The sequence below is a fragment of the Nipponia nippon genome, unplaced genomic scaffold (assembly GCF_047370975.1).
Source record: "Nipponia nippon isolate SJK-2023a ecotype South Korea unplaced genomic scaffold, ASM4737097v1 scaffold_9, whole genome shotgun sequence".
NCBI classification, from domain to species: domain Eukaryota; kingdom Metazoa; phylum Chordata; class Aves; order Pelecaniformes; family Threskiornithidae; genus Nipponia; species Nipponia nippon.
In genome coordinates, this window is record NW_028262413.1 from 38054847 (window position 1) to 38073383 (window position 18537).

The 18537-nt window shown below is 39.7% G+C and overlaps 1 protein-coding gene across 1 annotated transcript; it reads left to right on the top strand.

The window, feature by feature from the left end:
• The first annotated feature begins 597 nt into the window (after window positions 1-597).
• On the top strand, window positions 598-15712 carry GATM (glycine amidinotransferase). The gene is made up of 9 exons (XM_087744078.1): window positions 598-721; window positions 1152-1367; window positions 7002-7197; window positions 8431-8621; window positions 9935-10072; window positions 10369-10533; window positions 12423-12486; window positions 12588-12704; window positions 14666-15712. The coding sequence occupies exons 1-9, from the start codon at window positions 653-655 to the stop codon at window positions 14776-14778; spliced, it is 1269 nt and encodes a 422-aa protein (XP_087600204.1). The 5' UTR covers window positions 598-652; the 3' UTR covers window positions 14779-15712.
• The last annotated feature ends 2825 nt before the right edge of the window (window positions 15713-18537 follow it).

The following is an 18537-nucleotide window of genomic DNA, read 5'->3' on the forward strand; positions in this document are numbered from 1 at the left end:
TTCATCATATCACAATATGCATTTTGAGAAGCCAGAATTTGAAATTGTTTGGGATATTCTTGAAACACCCCTTCAGTAATTAAAGCCTTAAAATATTTTTAGGTGAATCACAAAATCTTTAGGTTGTAGTCTAAAAATCTGAATTCCTAACATATGAATTATTGGAATTTTTGGTAAAATTGCATTTCTTCTGTCTACTACAGGTTTAATGAAGAACATGCATATTTGATGACTAAAAATAACCGAGTGGTGCACTTCAGTACACTTTTTAGAGAAGAATTTTAAACCTGACTGGAGATCTTCAAAGTCAAATTGCTGCTGAAGAGCCACTTGGGGAAACGAAATCCAGGTCTGTTGAAAGAAGCCGCCAGCAGCCTTGGGGATTGCCTCATCCCGCTGGGCCTGGGCGGCTCCCGCTGCTCCCCCATCCCCGGGCCGCGGGGCCGCCGGGCCGGCCCTTCCCGCCGGGGCCCCGCTGCCGCCGTACGCGGGCTGCCGCCGGAGCGCTCCGCGCCCCTCCGCGCCCCGCGGCCAGCGGGCGGGGCCGGGGGCGTGGCGGGCCGCTATAAAGGCGGCGGGCCGGGCGGCGGGGGCAGTTGTGCTGCCGGTGGGGGCGGGCGCGGAGCCGTCCTGCCTCGTCCTGCCAGCAGAGATGCTGCGAGTGCGGTGCTTCCGCGGGGGGAGCCGGGGGGCCGAAGCGGCGCATTACATCGGCTCGCGGGTTGGTGCCACGCAGATCCGCCGCCGGGCTCGGAGGGGCTGGGGTTGAGGATGCTCCGTCGGGAGTCGGGGGGGCTCCGGGCGGTGGTGAGCGGGCGCGGGACGGCTGCAGGCTTCTTTGGCTGAGGCTCACCCGTGCATCCTCCCAGTTCAGCCGCACGGAGTTCAGTGACTCTACTGGCCACTGTCAGTGCTGTGCTACTATGTCATTACCCTCCTAAATTGAGTGTATTTTAAAAGGTGAATTGTCCTTTAAGCATCTAGTGGGCTGTGAATAAATTAGAATGGCTGTAACAAACCGTGTGTTTCTGTTAATGCTCCAAATAATGTACGTTGCTTTGGGATTACAGTGGAAGGCACTTGTGGACTGAAGCATTGCTTTTTGCCTTTTGTAAGGGAAACGTAATTTTCATTCTTATTTTTATTTTAAGCTTGGAAGAGTCTTTACAGGATGGGTGCAGCGATCTTTCCAGAGCACCCAGGCAGCTACAGCCTCCCAGAACACCTGTGCTGCTGATGACAAGGCTACTAGCTCTGTGCCTAAGGACTGTCCTGTTTGCTCATACAATGAATGGGACCCACTGGAAGAGGTCATTGTGGGAAGAGCTGAAAATGCTTGTGTCCCCCCTTTTTCTGTGGAGGTTAAGGTAAACAATAAAAAACCAACCTTAAATAGGAAATAATGTGGGTTTTATATATACAATTTGCTTAAGCTTTACAGTGCACAAGGTGTGGTGTTTATTCTTGAGGGTTCTTCTTTCAAAGTAGTTGTTTACATCTGTGAAATTTTACAGCGTAGCCATGTTAGCGGGGGATATGCTTTTTCTTCCCACTTTCAACTGAATTAGCTGTTTTAACAGAAGTCAGTAGTAGAGAGAATCTCTAATATGTACAATTTGCTCTAGTAACATAGCCCTGATGCTATCAAGGTACACGCTCTAGCAGTTGAGATAGTTGGTAGGACTGATGAAAGTTTAATTGGGCTCAAAGCTAAGCAGGGTTACCACTTGAAAAAAAAGTATAGTTTTCTAATTGGGCTCAAAGCTAAGTAGGGTTACCACTTGAAAAAAAAAAATACAGTTTTCTCCTTAATAGTCTGAGAAAGATTGAGTTCTATAGCTGTAGACTAGCAGGACCATTCTGTTTAAATGGCTCTTAAATAGCTCACTGGAACTCTCATGTGCTACAGTAAGTATTGTATGGAAATACATACTCCTCTGTTTTTCAGAGTTTTTTGGTGCCTAAAACTACAACAGCAACCTAAATAAATCCACATTTCTTTGTTTGCTGAAATGTGTTTTAGAACAGGAACACTTAAACAACGGGCTCGCTCCAGATTTTTATTGTGTACTTTACCTGGACTTTAAAGTTGCTAAGTATGTGTTGTTACCTGCATCTGTGGGGATGATCTTGAATTGTTCTCTTCCAATGTCACAGTACAGTACTGCCTACAAGGCAGCACGTAATCCCTGGCTATCACAGCAACAGGAGCTGGCATGCTACTTTGCTGAAGAGACCTTAGTAATATTTTAAAGGATATCTTGACAAAGTTGACCAGAAGACCTCAGTTAAAAAAAGAAAGGGAATTCTTCTGCTCTGACATAGAAGGAATGGCAAACAAAGATACTAAAAATATGTTTAAAGTGCTGGAAATGGTAGTTTAGAGGAAGTTTGGGATGTACTTGTGGAGAAGACTTCTCTTCCCCCAGCCCGTTTAATGTCTATATATTTTTCTTTAGAATCTGGGCTATGATTCTGGGCAGAACTGTTTGGAGGAGTGTGAATGAATTACCGCAGCTTGGTAGTTCTAATCCCCAGATAGAAAAGTAATCATTGGACTTACATTGGGACACTTGAGATGATATCTTGGCCCCAGTGAGTGCAATGAAAACTTTACCGCTGACTTCATTATGACTTGTATTTACTCCTTGAAAGCTGAAGCTCATTCCAGCCTCTGGAATCCTGTTTCAGACACTCCAAAGATACTCTAGCAGCTTCAGAAAAAGAAGTGAATGAGGATTGGCATTTCTAATATACAAGTGTACGTATGTGCATTTATGTACTTAAAACTGCCATAATGAACGTACAGGAAGAGTAAGGGAAAAAATTTCTAACTTTCTTACATTGTAACATTAAATGAGGCAAAATTCTGTTCTCAAGTAGTGAGCAACAGCTTGCTTTAATATCAGAAAAGATATTCTTTCAAATGTCTAACTTGAAGTGTCACATGCTATACAGCTAGCCTGGTTCTAGTGCCTATTAAGCCATAACTAATCAAGTGAGGTCAAAACTTCACTTTCTGTTACATGCAATATCAAAAGCTCAATGAGGAATGTCAACGTATAGGATTACCTCTGCAATTCAAATACCTACAACTTGGGGTTAAAGCAAGATTTAGCTTTGCTTTATGTAAACTGCCAAGTCTAAAGAATACATTGGCCACAACAGGTAATATAATAGCTCATGCCAGCCAAGATGTGGTTTCCTCTAGTTTTCTCTGCTTTTGTCTTAAATCATGCTGTAAGAAACTGCAACAGTAACTTTACCTGGGGGCATTGCTGAATAATCCAAACAGTAATCCAAATCCTACCTTGCCAATACTGAAAGATATTAATAGATTCAATTAGTGTTCATATCTCTGCTATGTGGCTGAAAGGTAAGGTGTGTACGTGTGTGTTGCTCCAGTGTAATACAGCAGCAAGAAATCCCTGCCACTGTCCCTGTAAGTAGCAATATTAGGGTTGATGTCTATCACATGCCTTCTGCCAAGCATGAATGAGGGTCATTGGTTATAAAAACAGCAGTTTAAAACTAGAGAATTTGAGTTGTAGAAGGAAAAATTGAGGCTTTTGACTTGAGATGCTTTAAAAAACACATCTTGAAGTATAACAGTTCTGGTAAATACTTGCTTTGAGATACTTCTAAGTTGTGTTTTAAGATTGTATGTATGTATGTTTACAAAATACTTAAGTGCAGGAAGTATGGCTGCATTCGGCACTCTCTTGTACTTTGAGACATGGTTTTGGTATACACAAGTCTTTTTGCTGTAATGTAGGAGTGATGTACTTGGTATAAGGAGGAAGGAATGAATTGAATAGGGAGCCCTACATATCTGATGAATATTAATGAGCCAACACTTTATTGCATATCCTTTTGGGAGCTTGAAATGGGCTATGTAGGTTATGTAGAGGTAAATACACTATTGGGAAACATGGGAAATCCTAACTAGGAGGTTAACAACTACATTAATTAGGAAGATGTCCTTTTTTTGAATTAGCACTTTGGTCAAAAATCTCACTGTTCAGATGTGTTCTTCTGAAGCAGTTGACACTTAGTCAAACAGTTGAGCTTTATAGCTTTGTACTCTGCAATGTATCTCAGTATATTTTGTGAATAATAATGCATTTTTGGTGAAGACGTATTATTACCACAGATCATTATATCTTGAGTGAGTAGCTGGGTGGGGGTGGGGGTGTTTACTACTGAGTTAGGCAAAAAGCATTTTGATCTGAATTTTTGTTTTGTTTCAGTGTACTAAATTTAATAACTGTCATTACTAGCTTTAAGGTACATCTTGAGAGCATTAACATTGATAATGTTGATTATTTTCCACAACAAATGTTTAAAATATATAGCAACTATAGGGGGTAATTCTGTTTCTTAAAGACAATCTTTTCCTTACAGCACACTCTTAAATTTCTTTCTGAAAAGAAAGGGTTTTTCTGAAATGCTGCTACAGTTTCTCAGGTACTCTCAGACAGTAGGTTATAAGGTGCATTGAGGAGATGATTTAAAGCTCTCTTTTGTGTCCTGGCCATGGTGCTTTTTGAACAGTCTGAAATGAGTTGTATGTATATGATCAAAGGGGCCTGGAATCTCAACCCTGAATTGGTATGAAATAGATGTCCCAATCATATATCCTTTTCCCAGTTATTCAGAGGGTAGGGAATATGAGTGGTGTTATGGTGTTAACCCTTACTCTGTCTTAAGATTATGCCATGATACTAGTGTAACACACGTGTCATTTCTCAGGTTTGAAAAAGAGCAGTACTAGGGGACACCTGGTGAAGAGGGGAGCTGCACCTCTTAGGAATTAATGATATTCAAGTACATTATGAGTGGCTCTGAAAATAACTAGCTTTGCTCCTTAGGACAAATTTGTCTCATTAGCGGAACAGGTTTCCATAGGAATGCTAGGCGCTTCATATGATCTGCCTGTGACTTCTGAACAGCTGGCAAGTCTGAGGTGATCAAATTACCCAAGACCTCACTTAGAGAAAAAGAATAAATTCTTTCAGGAAGGACAGGAAGAAGCTTCAGTACTGGAGGAGCAGGATGGCCATGCTGAGACCTTTGCCTGGGCTCTCTATATAAATATTAAGGATGCCCAAAAGGTTAAATTTTCTCTTCTATCTTACCTCTCTAGCATGAGGGCAAATATCCAGGAATAGTAGAGAATACAGTGGATAGCCTGGATGGTTAAAGGTGATCAGGCATGCCTTCAGATGAATGGCCTTGCCTGCTCAGGGCTCACTGACAGTACTAGCACAAAATTAACATCATTGCATTGTTTTTGTCCAGAACGTTGCTTTCTGGAAGGCAGTCGGGACTGCAGTGTGAGGAGGAAACCTCCTGTTTGGGAGGGCAGGTTCTCCTGCATCTCATTGTTGTCACTCATGCTGCCTGAATAAGCAGGACTCTGGTAGAAGGAAGGCCTGACCACTTGCTCACCTCTTGTGACTCCTTCTGCTGTCCTTCCAGAAGGGCTCCATATGCACTTGTTCCTCTGTCATGTTCATGTTAGCAGAGACCCATCAAAACTGCTGGTTTCACAGCTTATAAATCTGAATGAAGTACTTTCAAAGATACACTGAACTGAAGCAGCATCATTTGTTTTGATCATGTGTCAGGATTTTCTTAACCATGAGAACTAGGACATTATTTTGAATTAGTTTTTAATTTGAGAAGACACTCACAGGATTTCAGGAGCAGAGGATTTAGGCCTGTAAATGTTGTACTTGTTTTAATCCAACCCTGACAGGTGAATTTAGTATCTCTTGCATTTTCTAGACTGCTGCTGTACCTGAAGTACAGCCGCTTCTAGCCAACAAGGCATGTTACCTGTACTTGGGATGGCTTTCGAATTCCTGGTGTCACCACCATGATGGTATCAAAGTGAGGTTTTAACAAGGTGACTACAGATGTATGCATTGTGGAGATGAGCTCAAGGTTGTTTTCATTTAAAAACATGTCTGCTAGCCTTATTAAATAGCACAGTCTATAGGGTTTGCTGTGTTTGGTGTGTTTATACAGGTCTAGTGTAATAAGGACCAAGTCTTTCATGGCCACTTGGCAATACTAGCCACTAAATACTAACTGAAGTGTAATGTAGTCTCTTGGTGTTCATCTGTGATTTGATAAATAATGAAACTTTCTGTAGGGCTATGGCTAAAGAGGGGAAGAGACTTCTAGAAATATTTATTACATTATTTATAATAGTATTTCTATCAGTAGAAACAAGTTATATAAGCTACTGATCCATCTATATCCAAAAATATGAGGAAATTAAATATCCTGAAAATCCTATCTACAAGTCAAACTAAACTTGCAAGTGGGAATGAAATGTGTACTTCTCCACATTCCAGAATAGCTTTCCCTTTGTTTTTTCTGCTATTCCTCAGCAGACTTTTTTTCTTGGGCATCATGCCACATGTACAGTCTGTCAGCAGTACTGAAGCTATCTGCTAGTTGAATGAGCCTGCTTAGCACATGCAGCTGAAACTTAACTTTGTTACTGTGTGTAAGTATTTGTGAAGATATCAGCCATTCACAACTAGTCTAGCACCTACACTTACGTAAGTTTAATGACTGGATCCATGCATATCATAAAAAGTCTGAGTGAAACCTTGCCAATGGTGTGTATAAATAGAAGTAGTAAGAAAAAATAAAGACAGCAGAGTGTTACCAGTATAGGGATTCTCAACCAGGAATAATTGAGCGTTTATCTGAAGCATTGAAGCTCCTCCCTTCCTTCCCCCCGCCCCTTTATTTATAAGAATCAGCACGACATTAACAATTCTTAGCAACTCTTCAAAATATTGCAGGAATCAAATATAAGGCACACTACGACATGTTACGGTCATAACACATACAGAGCAATGGGAAGTCAGTGAAAGAAGAACAAGAAACTTTGAACATTGAGTTGTGTCTTATGCATTTAATTCACTCTACCAAAATAACTGATGCTTATTCTTTGTCACTTACCTGTCCTTTTGTTTTAGGCCAACACATATGAAAAGTATTGGGGATTTTATCAGAAATTTGGAGGCCAGAGCTTCCCCAAAGACCATTTAAAAAAAGCTATTGCTGAAATCGAGGAGATGTGCAATATTTTGAAAAGAGAAGGTGTAATTGTCAAGAGGCCTGATCCAATTGACTGGTCCGTGAAGTACAAAACACCTGATTTTGAGTCTACAGGTAAATGTTATTCTGTTGTTGAAGGCCTTGTCTGCTTAATTCTTGTCTGAGACATTTTGGATGTCATCTAGTCTACCTTCTTGCTTGGAGCAGGATTATTGCCAGTGCTAGATGAGGTCAGTGATGGCTTTGTGTAGCTATCACTTGGCAAATCTCCAGGGATGGAGATTCTGCCACCTGGTTTGCTGACCTGTTTCAGTGCTGCATGGACTTACTAATGAAAGAAGTTTTCCCAACACCTAACCTGAACTTCCCACACCAGCATCTGTTGCCAGATTCCCTTGCTATGTTGTTACTGCCAGTACCAAGAAGGGTTCATCTGTCATGTTTAATGGCCCAGAAAGTAGCTGTAGGCTGTTACTGCTTTGTCCCCTACTTGCCACACAAAATAAGCTGAGGTTCCTTTACTTTTCCTCCCAGGTCATGTGCTGTAAGGCCCCCCTGACTGTCTTGATAGCCCTTGGTTGGATCCTAGAGTTGGATCCATCTTAAACTATGGAGGCCAAAACTAGAAACAGTTTTCCAGGAGGATCCTCACTAGTGTCAAGGAAATTTTAATGTCTGTCTACCTACTGGCCACGTTCCTCCTTGTATAGCACCACGTGGCTTTGGTTATTTGCAGTGAGAGCACACTGGCTCATACTTGGCTTTGCATCAAGTGTAGTCTCCAGGCTCCTTTCATGTCAAATATGTTCTTAAGTTGTTCTAGTGGAATTCAAATTCATTAGGGAACAGATAATGATAATGAAAAGTCTAATGGGACTGCTTCCTGCACTAGTTCTGTGTTCCACCAAATTCCTCTTCTGTGCTGTTACTTTTTAAAAGGATGGCATGTAAAGAAATGAGGTCCACTTGGAAAACTTGCTACCCATCATCACCTTTTAAAGTCATCTGGGTAATTCATAAGCATTTGTCTAGTTAATTTCCATTAACCAAATTATGAAGTGGAGGCTTGTAGATTGCGCATGGCTTTCATCTAGCCGTGAACTTGTTATGAGTGGGGCTTTGTAGCAAAATGTTGCATGTATTTTGAACAAAAAAATGTCACTTTGAAAACTTCCTGAGGAATGTAAGGACCTCAAATTATGTGCTGGTTCCCTGGCTTTTGTAAAGATGTTTTTTGCCAGTCTTTTGGACAGAAGTAATAGTAAAAAGGAGGGTGAAAAGCAAATAAGCTGAAAGAGCTAAGAAAAGCATATTTGGCTTGTGGGTTAATGGCCTTTTTCCTTTCAGGTATGTATGCTGCCATGCCAAGAGACATCCTGTTGGTGGTGGGAAATGAAATTATTGAAGCGCCTATGGCTTGGCGTGCTCGGTTCTTTGAGTACAGAGCATATAGACGAATAATCAAAGATTATTTCAACTGTGGTGCTAAGTGGACAACTGCCCCCAAACCCACAATGGCAGATGAACTCTATGATCAGGTATTGTTCTCATTTTGCTTCAGAACTTCAGTTCTGGTTATACAGAATTCTGTTGATAATTTCAACTTGATATCTAGGTTTCACAAAATTGGGGGGTAGAGGGGGGAGCAAAACAACTCTGGAAATTTGTGGTTTTTCTAATGTATGCAAATGTTCTCTAGCCTTTCCAGGTGAAACTGAGTGTGTGCAATTAGAGAATAAGAAACAGGAAGTTGTGCCTGTTGAATTCAAGTCTGCTTAGAATTGTTTTGATTACTGGCTGTAACCTAGCATTACTAAAGAGGAAGCAATGCTAGAAAGACATCACAAAGATTACTTTAAAGAATTGAGATTCCCTGAGAATGTCGATATGTCCTGAGTGTATCAGGAAAATGGGAAAGAATATATATTTTGTCACAGGAAAAAAAGCTCATAATCCTTGTTTTGCATGATGATTAGTATTTTCAAAGTTACATAAAAGAAATAGTGGAGGATCTGAACTGTGACTATTTACCTTCCAAATATTTAAGTTAATATTTTCTTACTTTTTTCTTTTGTAATAATTTTGACTCAGACAATTTTGGTAGCTTCCTATAGGCCCCCAAATACATTAGGGCCTTGGCAACAGCATCTACAATAAGTGCAGGAAAACTGGATGTGGAATGATTGTAACTTCCTGGGAACAGTGACATCTTATCAGTGATGCAAAGAAGTCTTTGTTAAACACTATTACCTTAGAGTAATCTGTCAGTATTAGAAAACTTCCAGAGCCTGTTCTAAAGCATGCTTACTTATCCAGTAGTTTTTGTTTGTGCTATTTTTTTCTACCTCATTTGTTCTTAATTGCATTGTTTCATTCTAAAATCTATTTAAATTCCTACCTTCTAACTTGAAGTACTGCTCCACTCTAAAAAGTGGAAAAAGTAAGGAATCCACCTTTGTTAGGCAATAGCTTGCATACCAGTATTTCTATCACTGTGCAGTGATTTGTTGGACTGATAGTTAAACTCCACTGGTAATGAATACTTTTCATCCAGAAGCCAGAATATTGTAGAGACAGTGGCTCTGAAGAGCAATTAACTTCTTGGTGTAACTATCTCTTATCTCATCACCTATTCTTGAATGTACTTAAAACTTTTTACTTAAACTTCCACATTCACGCTTCATTTTTTTTTATTCTAGTAGCAAGTAAACCAAACCACCTCCAAAGAATATACTAGCTATCAGTATAAACATATTTTCTTCATTTCAAAATACTCTTCCATAGCAAATAGTTTGAAAACTTTCCCTTAGCATCTCCAGCCTAAAGTTGTTATTGCTTTTTCTATAACTAGGATTATCCAGTCCGCTCTGTTGAAGACAGGCATAAACTGGCTGCTCAGGGAAAATTTGTAACTACTGAATTTGAGCCATGCTTTGATGCTGCTGACTTCATTAGAGCTGGAAGAGATATCTTTGTACAAAGGAGCCAGGTAAACAAAGGTTTCTTCCAACAGTTTTGGTATCTGTCTTCATGATTGATGATACTTGTTTTTATGCCTCCTTAAATTTCTGGACAGCATTAAATAATAGTGTTGACAAAAGAAGTTGCTGTTTGTATAATATCTCATATACAGGACGAGACTGTCTTACAGCTAAGAGATTAGCTAAAGGCACAAACTTCTATTATTTTGTCTTTAAATATTTATTTAAATAAAACCTTAGATAAACTAAGCTTGGATGCAGTTTATATTCTAGCCTAGCGAAACTTACTTTGTCCTGTTTCCAGGTTACAAATTACATGGGCATTGAATGGATGAGGCGACATCTTGCACCAGACTATCGAGTGCATGTAATATCCTTTAAGGATCCTAACCCTATGCACATTGATGCAACTTTTAATATCATTGGACCTTATCTTGTGCTCTCTAACCCAGACCGTCCCTGCCATCAGGTAAGAGTGTAGCAGAGGGGAAAGTGTTTTGTGTTTAAAAATGACTCAGCTGGACTAGGTCCCTGCTGGATAATTGCTAATCCACAAGTTTATTTTGTATACACTTTAATATTAAATGATTGAATTTAAATAGCACTCAGACAGCTGTTCAGGAACTTGTAGATGTATTTGCATCTGGACTCTAGAACTTTCTCAGCAGTACAATGACCATTGTTCTCCCCCAGTTTTCTGCTACTGCTCTTTGTGCTTTCTTATTGCGAAGCTAGGAGGACGTGTTGTGTGTTTCTTCCTATGTGCATTGTTTAAATGTGATGGAAGTGATCTATTTTGTAATAATGTAGTAACAAAGCAAGTACATAGGATATACTGCTTCTCTGAACACTTCCGCTGCTTAAGATATTAATTGTATCCAAGGAGAAATTGAGGGTTTTCTGTTCAGATGAGTAATCCCCCTTTTTATTCTTATTTTGGAAGCCTCTCCTTTGGTATTGTTAACTGTACCAATAGCAGGAGGCTGGTAATTGCTCAAGCATTCAGCTGTGAATAACTGAGCAAGAAATACTTTTTGGAGAGTAGGACAGAGGAGAGACATGGTTCAGTATGTAGAACCTAGTACTTCACTCTTGGAAAAAGCTAATATTGCTAAATGGTGCACTCATATCGGAAAGCTCTTCAGAGTAAAAGCTCATCTCTGTTACAGGCATATTACCTGTACTGTCAGTGCTTGAGGATTTTTGTGAGGAACCCCATGATTTTGGGAGCTGTACAACCACATGGGAATAGCTGAGCCAGTACTTAATCAGTGGGATAGAGCTGTGTGCAGTGGAGACGGTGGAACCATGTACACAGCATAGCTCTTAGGAGTAATACTAGTCTCCTCACAGCAAGTGTCTTCAATGTAAATGGTCCCATTGAATTACTGCCTTTTATAATATCTGTTATGAGAACATATTTTAAACAATCATAGTTTTTTCCTCCCCTGTTCCCTTCCCCTGTTTTTCATAATCTTACTTGCAAGAGGAGGGTCTTGGTCTCCGTGTGTTAAACCCATGTGCTGGGACTTTTTTCATGGAAAACTGCTGTCTGTGTAGATAGAAAAGATAGATGCAGCTTTCTTTCACAAGAACTGATTTGGCAGTTCTGGATGACCAGGAAATGGAGGGGAGGTGCCGGGTGAAAGGGGGGGTTTCTTTAAAATCCTCCAGGCCAGGCTGGTTATTGAGTTTTCAGAGTCGGAGCTCCACCTCGTGGTAACACTTGAATAAAGAGCTCTTCCAAGTATTCAGACAATGAAGTTGACAAGTCAATTCTCCTTAGCCAAATTATCCTCCTCTTATTTTTCACTTAATTGTGTAATTCTTAGAGACACATATTATTCCCTAGGATGCCTTTATTTTGTTCCTTTTGTTAAATAAACTGCATATTAAGTTTCTTATGAAGCATGATGCAAATGTAACTTTATGGGGTATTTTTGGTGTTTTTGTTTCTATAAATGGCAGTGTAATTCATATCAATGGCTTTTACAGTCATATGGGAAGAAATAATACCAAAAATAAATAATTTAATACTTTTGTGCTGTTACTAATATCTTTACTTCACAGGCTCCAAACTGCATGTGTTACCGTTTGTGTTTAACATATCTTAGTATACCTAGCATATATAAAAACAGTAGAAACAAATGCTAGTGGTATGCAAAGTTTGAAAAGGCTTTAAAAAAAATGCTTGTATAAAAACTGGGTTTGTAGATGGAACTTGAATGAGGACAAGAGTAGTGAATGGAGGGAAGGGGATGTCATGTGTATTGAAGTAGCCTGAGAAAACATGGCATAGGTTGGAGGACGTACTACTTTAAGAACCCTGTTTAGAATCTAATTAAATTGTTCTTTCAGATTGAGCTCTTCAAGAAAGCAGGCTGGACTGTGATTCGCCCCCCAGTGCCACTCATCCCAGATGGTATATTCACTCTTTCTTTTCTAAGAATTCCAAGAGTATTCTTAAGAGTATTAATATGGGGCAACATTGGTACAGTAGAAGGTTCATTCTCATGTGTTTAGATCACCCACTGTGGATGTCTTCTAAATGGCTCTCCATGAATGTCCTCATGCTGGATGAGAAACGTGTGATGGTGGATGCCAATGAGACATCAATTCAGAAGATGTTTGAAAATCTGGGTATGTCCTAACATATTTCAACATCTACTTAAAACAAAATTATCTTGATACCAGCTATACACATCAGGATGAATAGAGGTTTCACTTAAAGTAGTCAAAGCAGCCAGCACTAGAAAAAGTACTCAAACAATTGGATTAGCAAGTAAGAATCATTCAGTGATTTCTCTCCTGAATACTTTGGTCATGAGAATATAGGCTTCTTGCATCTTGTGCCCCCTAAAGCCTGAAGCAAATAAAGGTATGAGTAGCAATTAAAGTTATGGCTAGCATGCTTTTGAATGAGCTTTTTTAGTGTAAAACTGTTCAGTTTGAAAGTCAAAGTCTGTCTTGGAGACGTTGAGTGCGCATGTTGCTGAGTCATATAGAGCTGGCTATCCCTCATTGCCAAAATGCTTTCAAATTTTTCTAGTTTCAAACTCACTGTACTTTAAACTGTCAAATTAAGACCACTTAACCCAGGTATTTCTGCTCATTTATGGAGAATCTCAGTCCTGTGAGATGTAACCTTGTGATAGGGTAGAATTCCTTTAGATATGCAGTGGCAGGAGAACTGTAACTCAATATAAAATCTGAAATTCTTATTATGCACAGCTAACTCCAAAGACAAATAATATAGACTTAAAAATCTGAATGCATGCAGTTAATCCAACTGCTTCCGTCATGCTGGGAGGGAAGGATTTGGGTAGATCTACTTGTGGCTCATAGTTGCTTAGTAGGAGGGTAGCCAGATTGCTTGGTGCTACAGCCAGCTGACTATTGCTGCAGGATAAGTACATGGTGATGCCAAAGTTGACAGGGTAGGAAGAAGACTTGTGGGTAGATGAGAAGTCAAGGGAAGTGAGGGATCATTGTATTGTAGAGTAAAAGATAATACTCCCCAATAGCAAAAGACTCCTTTAAAGGGAGAAAAATGATGGGAAGGAGAGAATGATCCAAAGGTGGAAGATAGCAACTGTGAACCTAGAAGAAGGGTTGATGCCATGCATGTGAGTGCACTTATTGAAGCTTCCCTCAAATCTGAGACAAACTGCAGGTGAGAACCATGCAATATAATGCTTTAATCTGCTTTTAAAGACTGGCTATACAACCTTTAGTGAATCACTTAGTTTTTCAATCTTAGGTTGTTTTAATTCTCTGCATGACCAAGGAGCTGAGGATTTATAAAAGTGTGAAAGTACTTAAAAAATGAGGCTATCAATGCTAATCATGACATATCTTTCACACTTGAACTTCACAGTCTGTGTGAGTTCTAAATAAACTCCTGCAGTCAGTAAGTTCCTAGGACTGGGATGGGTCTACTGGGAAAAACACTATTGCTGACCTAGATGATAGATTCTACTGAGCTGCTCCTGAGCTCCTGAAAGTACCAAGAAGCAAAAAGGCAAACTTCATAACAGAGAAGTCTTCCGATCCTAGTCTGTCTGTCAAGACTTTGTATAAGCCAAGCCACAGCTGAAAAGAAGTGGAAGCTTAACTTAGGTAGTAAGTGTAACAGCCTCTTTCCCCTTTCGGAGAAAGAGGGACTCAGAGCTCTGTACTTTGAATGCTTCTTTTCTTGAAAGGCACTTGAAAGAGCACATTTAGTGTCTGAACCATAAATGCTCACACAGATTTATGTAAATGTGCCCTGGTCATACATTGTAGCAGAATTTCAGCTAACTCTTCACATACCGCAAAAACTGAATTTTTCTTTTTATTACTGGCACATCATAACACATCAAACACCAGCTGTGCCCCAGGACTGTATATTCCTGAGGGTATTGCTGGAATAAACAAGCCAGCTATGTTCCTAGCTTGTTCTCTGCCTAGAATTTGGGAAAAGAAATTCTTACCAAATGAGTAGGAAATACTTTCCATACTTGCATCTAGCCATATGATCTGATTATCTAATGTTCTGATCAAAGCTTACCACATGAATTTGAGATTTTAATTTTAAAGTATGCAATGTATGTTTCTTGCAGGCATTTCTACAATTAAAGTGAATATTCGCCATGCCAATTCACTGGGAGGTGGTTTCCATTGCTGGACATGTGATATCCGCCGCCGTGGTACCCTGCAATCTTATTTTGATTAGTTATGAGCCAGATAGGCAGCAATGGTTCAGCTGCTAAAATAAGCATAGGAAATTAACAAACTAATTTCACTTTTGTTAAAACAACTGCATGAGCTCTAGTGCTTGATCAGTGGTGTCCTTACAGTGGTCTGGTAAATGATTTACTCTTACATACTCCTCGCTTTCAGCAGTATAATTGAAACTACTTCCATCAGCAAAACAGGTTTTCTGGCTGGCTTTTTGAAAGACATTCTTCATCTGTGAAGCCATTTCACATTGGCTTTGAATGTAAAAACTTGACAAGCTAGCTAAAGGGTCTTGCTAGAATAGCTTGGCCACTAATATTGGACATCTACCTCTGTCTAGTTACTCTATCGAATAGGCAGCTTGAAATGTTAAACTTGAGTAAACTTTTCTTATTCCTTTTAATCAGTCTGTTGTTCTAATATATTCGTGTTTAATGAAGTTAAAGTAGATGCAACTGTACAGATCTCTTACGGAACCAAGTAATTTTATAATGTTTTTCATGTTGAGCCATACAGATATTTACAGAGAATTTCCAGTATGATCTAACTTTTAAAACATGTTCACTTACTTCCTCTGTCCTTCTGCATTTTCTGATGCATTTGTCATGCATCTGAATACTTTTTTGTATTGCTTTTTGTATTGCTGAAATTGGGTTTTATTTAACTTTGAAGTGTACAAATGATAGCTAATATTCTGCTTGTACAGGTTTCACCCTGAATTGTTTACATAACTTTTTAAAAAAAAAAGGCACAAAACAACAACAAAAAAAACCACTAACAACCCCTCCTAACCCTAAACCTCTGACATCTTACAACCCCTTCTTCCTCTAACTGTAGCAGATACAGAAAGATGTATCAAACATGCCAGATGCTGTGAAGGAATCTGACTATTGATTACTGAATATGTACTTTTTATGCTAATAAAGTTTTTTGCATTCTCAATTTGTTGCCCTTCTGAAAATGAGTAAGCATGCAATGTCTGGATGGGTACGTGTTTTTAGAATACAGATGGAAATACAAAATACACACGGATTTTTTTTTTCTGTAAAACTTGTACCATCTTAGGCACTTGTATAATGCAGGAAACCCTTGTATTATATTGTTCATATAGTATGTTTCTGCTTCTGTTTTGCACAGAAGTATGATTGGTGGGGGAAAGTAACACTAATAAATATTTCTTACCAGCGTGTGGAGGAATCTACTCCATCAGACAATGCAGTGCACCTTGACAGAAAAGGTCTTGCAAAATCAGATGTCAGGCATAACATCCTAACATATAAACTACCATCACACTAGTATTTTACTATTAGACTGTATTTTACCCAGAGTTGGGTGGGACTAAAAATGTTATATGTCAACAATCTAGAATGCTTTAAGATATGCTAGACTGGAAGAGCTAATGAGACAGCTGCTACCACTTGACCAGGTAGAGATGATCCCTCTTTTCCCTGTAAAATCAAGGCTGTTTAGACAATGGAAACTAATCTGAGTCTTCCTTAACCAAGCTTTTCTTTCCAATATTGACAGTGGAGCTGACAGCTGGGTAGAGGAGCATGCACAGCAGCTCATCTTTCCCATCGTTCTGCATGCTGTAGTGCTGAAATGATGTCTGTGCGTTTGTGCTTGGCATAAGTAATCACAAGGTACAGCTGAAACCATTACAAACTCTGGCCAAGTGTAGATTAGTAGCAGGATGTGTGGACCCCTGATACCTCCATGATTAAGGAGACTTTATCATGTTATGCATGACCCCTACTTGACAGGGCAGTGGTGCTTTACATGAACATTACAAATGCTCTGACTTCATCTCAGTGTACTCTTCTGAAGCACTTGGGGTATAAGACCATCACAATTTCTTTTTTTTCTCCCTAAATGAACATGATTGACCCCCAGCAATGAAAGCACTGCATGTGCCATGACCTTAACGTTCCCTTTCTCTGGAAAACATGCTGCTGTCTGCTCTGATGTGATCAGTCGTTTCTTGTTCAGAGCAATAGGAAAGGAGGGATTGGTGGGGATGTCTGCCTGTTTGTTCTGATAATGAAGATGTAATTCCTTCAAAAATAGTATAGACTGGAGATTTTGACATCACAGGGAAACACTCAAGACACATTTAGCTTCAGCGTTGGACTAATAGCTTCAGTTGAGTTCCCAATAAATGCTTTAACTCCGAAGTTTTTTGGTTACCACCATTCGTATGCTATTCTGATTTGTAGTGTTGAATTAAGGCTTGGGTATCCCCAATGGTGAACATGACTGAACCTTGGGTAGTTGTTTATACCCATCTGGGAGAAGTGCAAGAACCAAGTGGCAAAAAAATCTAACAAGGGCTGTAATTCACCCTTTGTGTCAAATTCATTTTTTTCAGTTTGAGGGGAAAAATGATAGAATTCTTTTTCAGCCTTTTCTGTTTTGTATGGATTCTTGCACCTCTGGGATTCTCAGGCTCTGTTGCTTGTGGGCTGTTTCTTTTTAGGCATGTGATGCACTTCCATGGAACCATGTACTCTTTGAATCTACTCAACACTTACGTGTTTTCCTACGGTTCTAAAGAAAGTGTAGTAATTATTACTTCGATGACAAATACATAAGCTCTAATGCTGGCACAAAGCTGTCTTTACAGCAGGCCTGTCTTGCTGATTTTTTTCCTTCAGTTCAGATTTTTTTTTCTTCAGTTCATTTTAGGAAGCTGAAATAACCAACCCAACCAAGCAAAAGTACTGACTAGGAAGTTTAGGCTTCTACTTTAACAGGAAAGAAATGGTTTTACTATGCTTTCCTATTTAGACCATGACAAAAAATAGATTTCAAAGTTTCTAATGTCATGGTTTAGCTTTAGCCTTCTTACTTGTAATACTCATTTGAAAAGCAGCTTCAAGAATTAATAGCACTTTTCTTTTGTAACCAGGAATTTTGTTGTTTTGCTTAGGTGAAGTTAATACACAGATGAGCTGGAATTGCTCCCTTTCTGTACCCTTTTATGCAAACTGAATAGTGTCTAAAAAAGTCTGAGTATAGAATCATAGAATCGTTAAGGTTGGAAAAGACCCCTAAGATCAACAAGTCTAACCGTTAACCCAGCACTGCCAAGTCCACCTCTAAACCATGTCCTCAAGCACCACATCTACCCGTCTTTTAAATACCTCCAGGGATGGAGACTCAACCACTTCCCTGGGCAGCCTGTTCCAGTGCCTGACCACCCTTTCGGTGAAGAGCTTTTTCCTAATATCCAACCTAAACTTCCCCTGGTGCAGCTTGAGGCCGTTTCCTCTCATCCTATCGCTTGCTACTTGGGAGAAGAGACTGACCCCCACCTGGCTACAACCTCCTTTCAGGTAGTTGTAGAGAGCAATAAGGTCTTCCCTCAGCCTCCTCTTCTCCAGGCTAAAGAACCCCAGCTCCCTCAGCTGCTCCTCGTAAGACTTGTGCTCTAGACCCTTCACCAGCTTCCTTGCCCTTCTCTGGGCACGCTGCAGCACCTCCATGTCCTTCTTGTAGTGAGGGGCCCAAAACTGAATGCAGTACTTGCGGTGTGGCCTCACCAGTGCTGAGTACAGGGGACGATCACTTCCCTATAGTCTTAAAGCTTCAGAATTTTTCTTTTCCATTCATAAAAGAAATTCCATTTAGAAAAGGATATTATTCAGCACCAAATTTAGGTGCCAAAACTCTGACTTCATAAACATTTCAGCCACTTGCCAGCCTTTTTGCTTATCCCTTATCAAATGCTCTTTTTTTTACCCTAAACTGCACA

Bases quoted from the DNA above. Each gene is read 5' to 3' on its own strand.
- GATM (XM_087744078.1), top strand. From the start codon at position 653: ATGCTGCGAGTGCGGTGCTTCCGCGGGGGGAGCCGGGGGGCCGAAGCG. The intron at 7,198-8,430 runs GTAAATGTTATT...TTTTCCTTTCAG, and splicing joins ACCTGATTTTGAGTCTACAG to GTATGTATGCTGCCATGCCA. The intron at 12,487-12,587 runs GTATATTCACTC...TCATGTGTTTAG, and splicing joins AGTGCCACTCATCCCAGATG to ATCACCCACTGTGGATGTCT.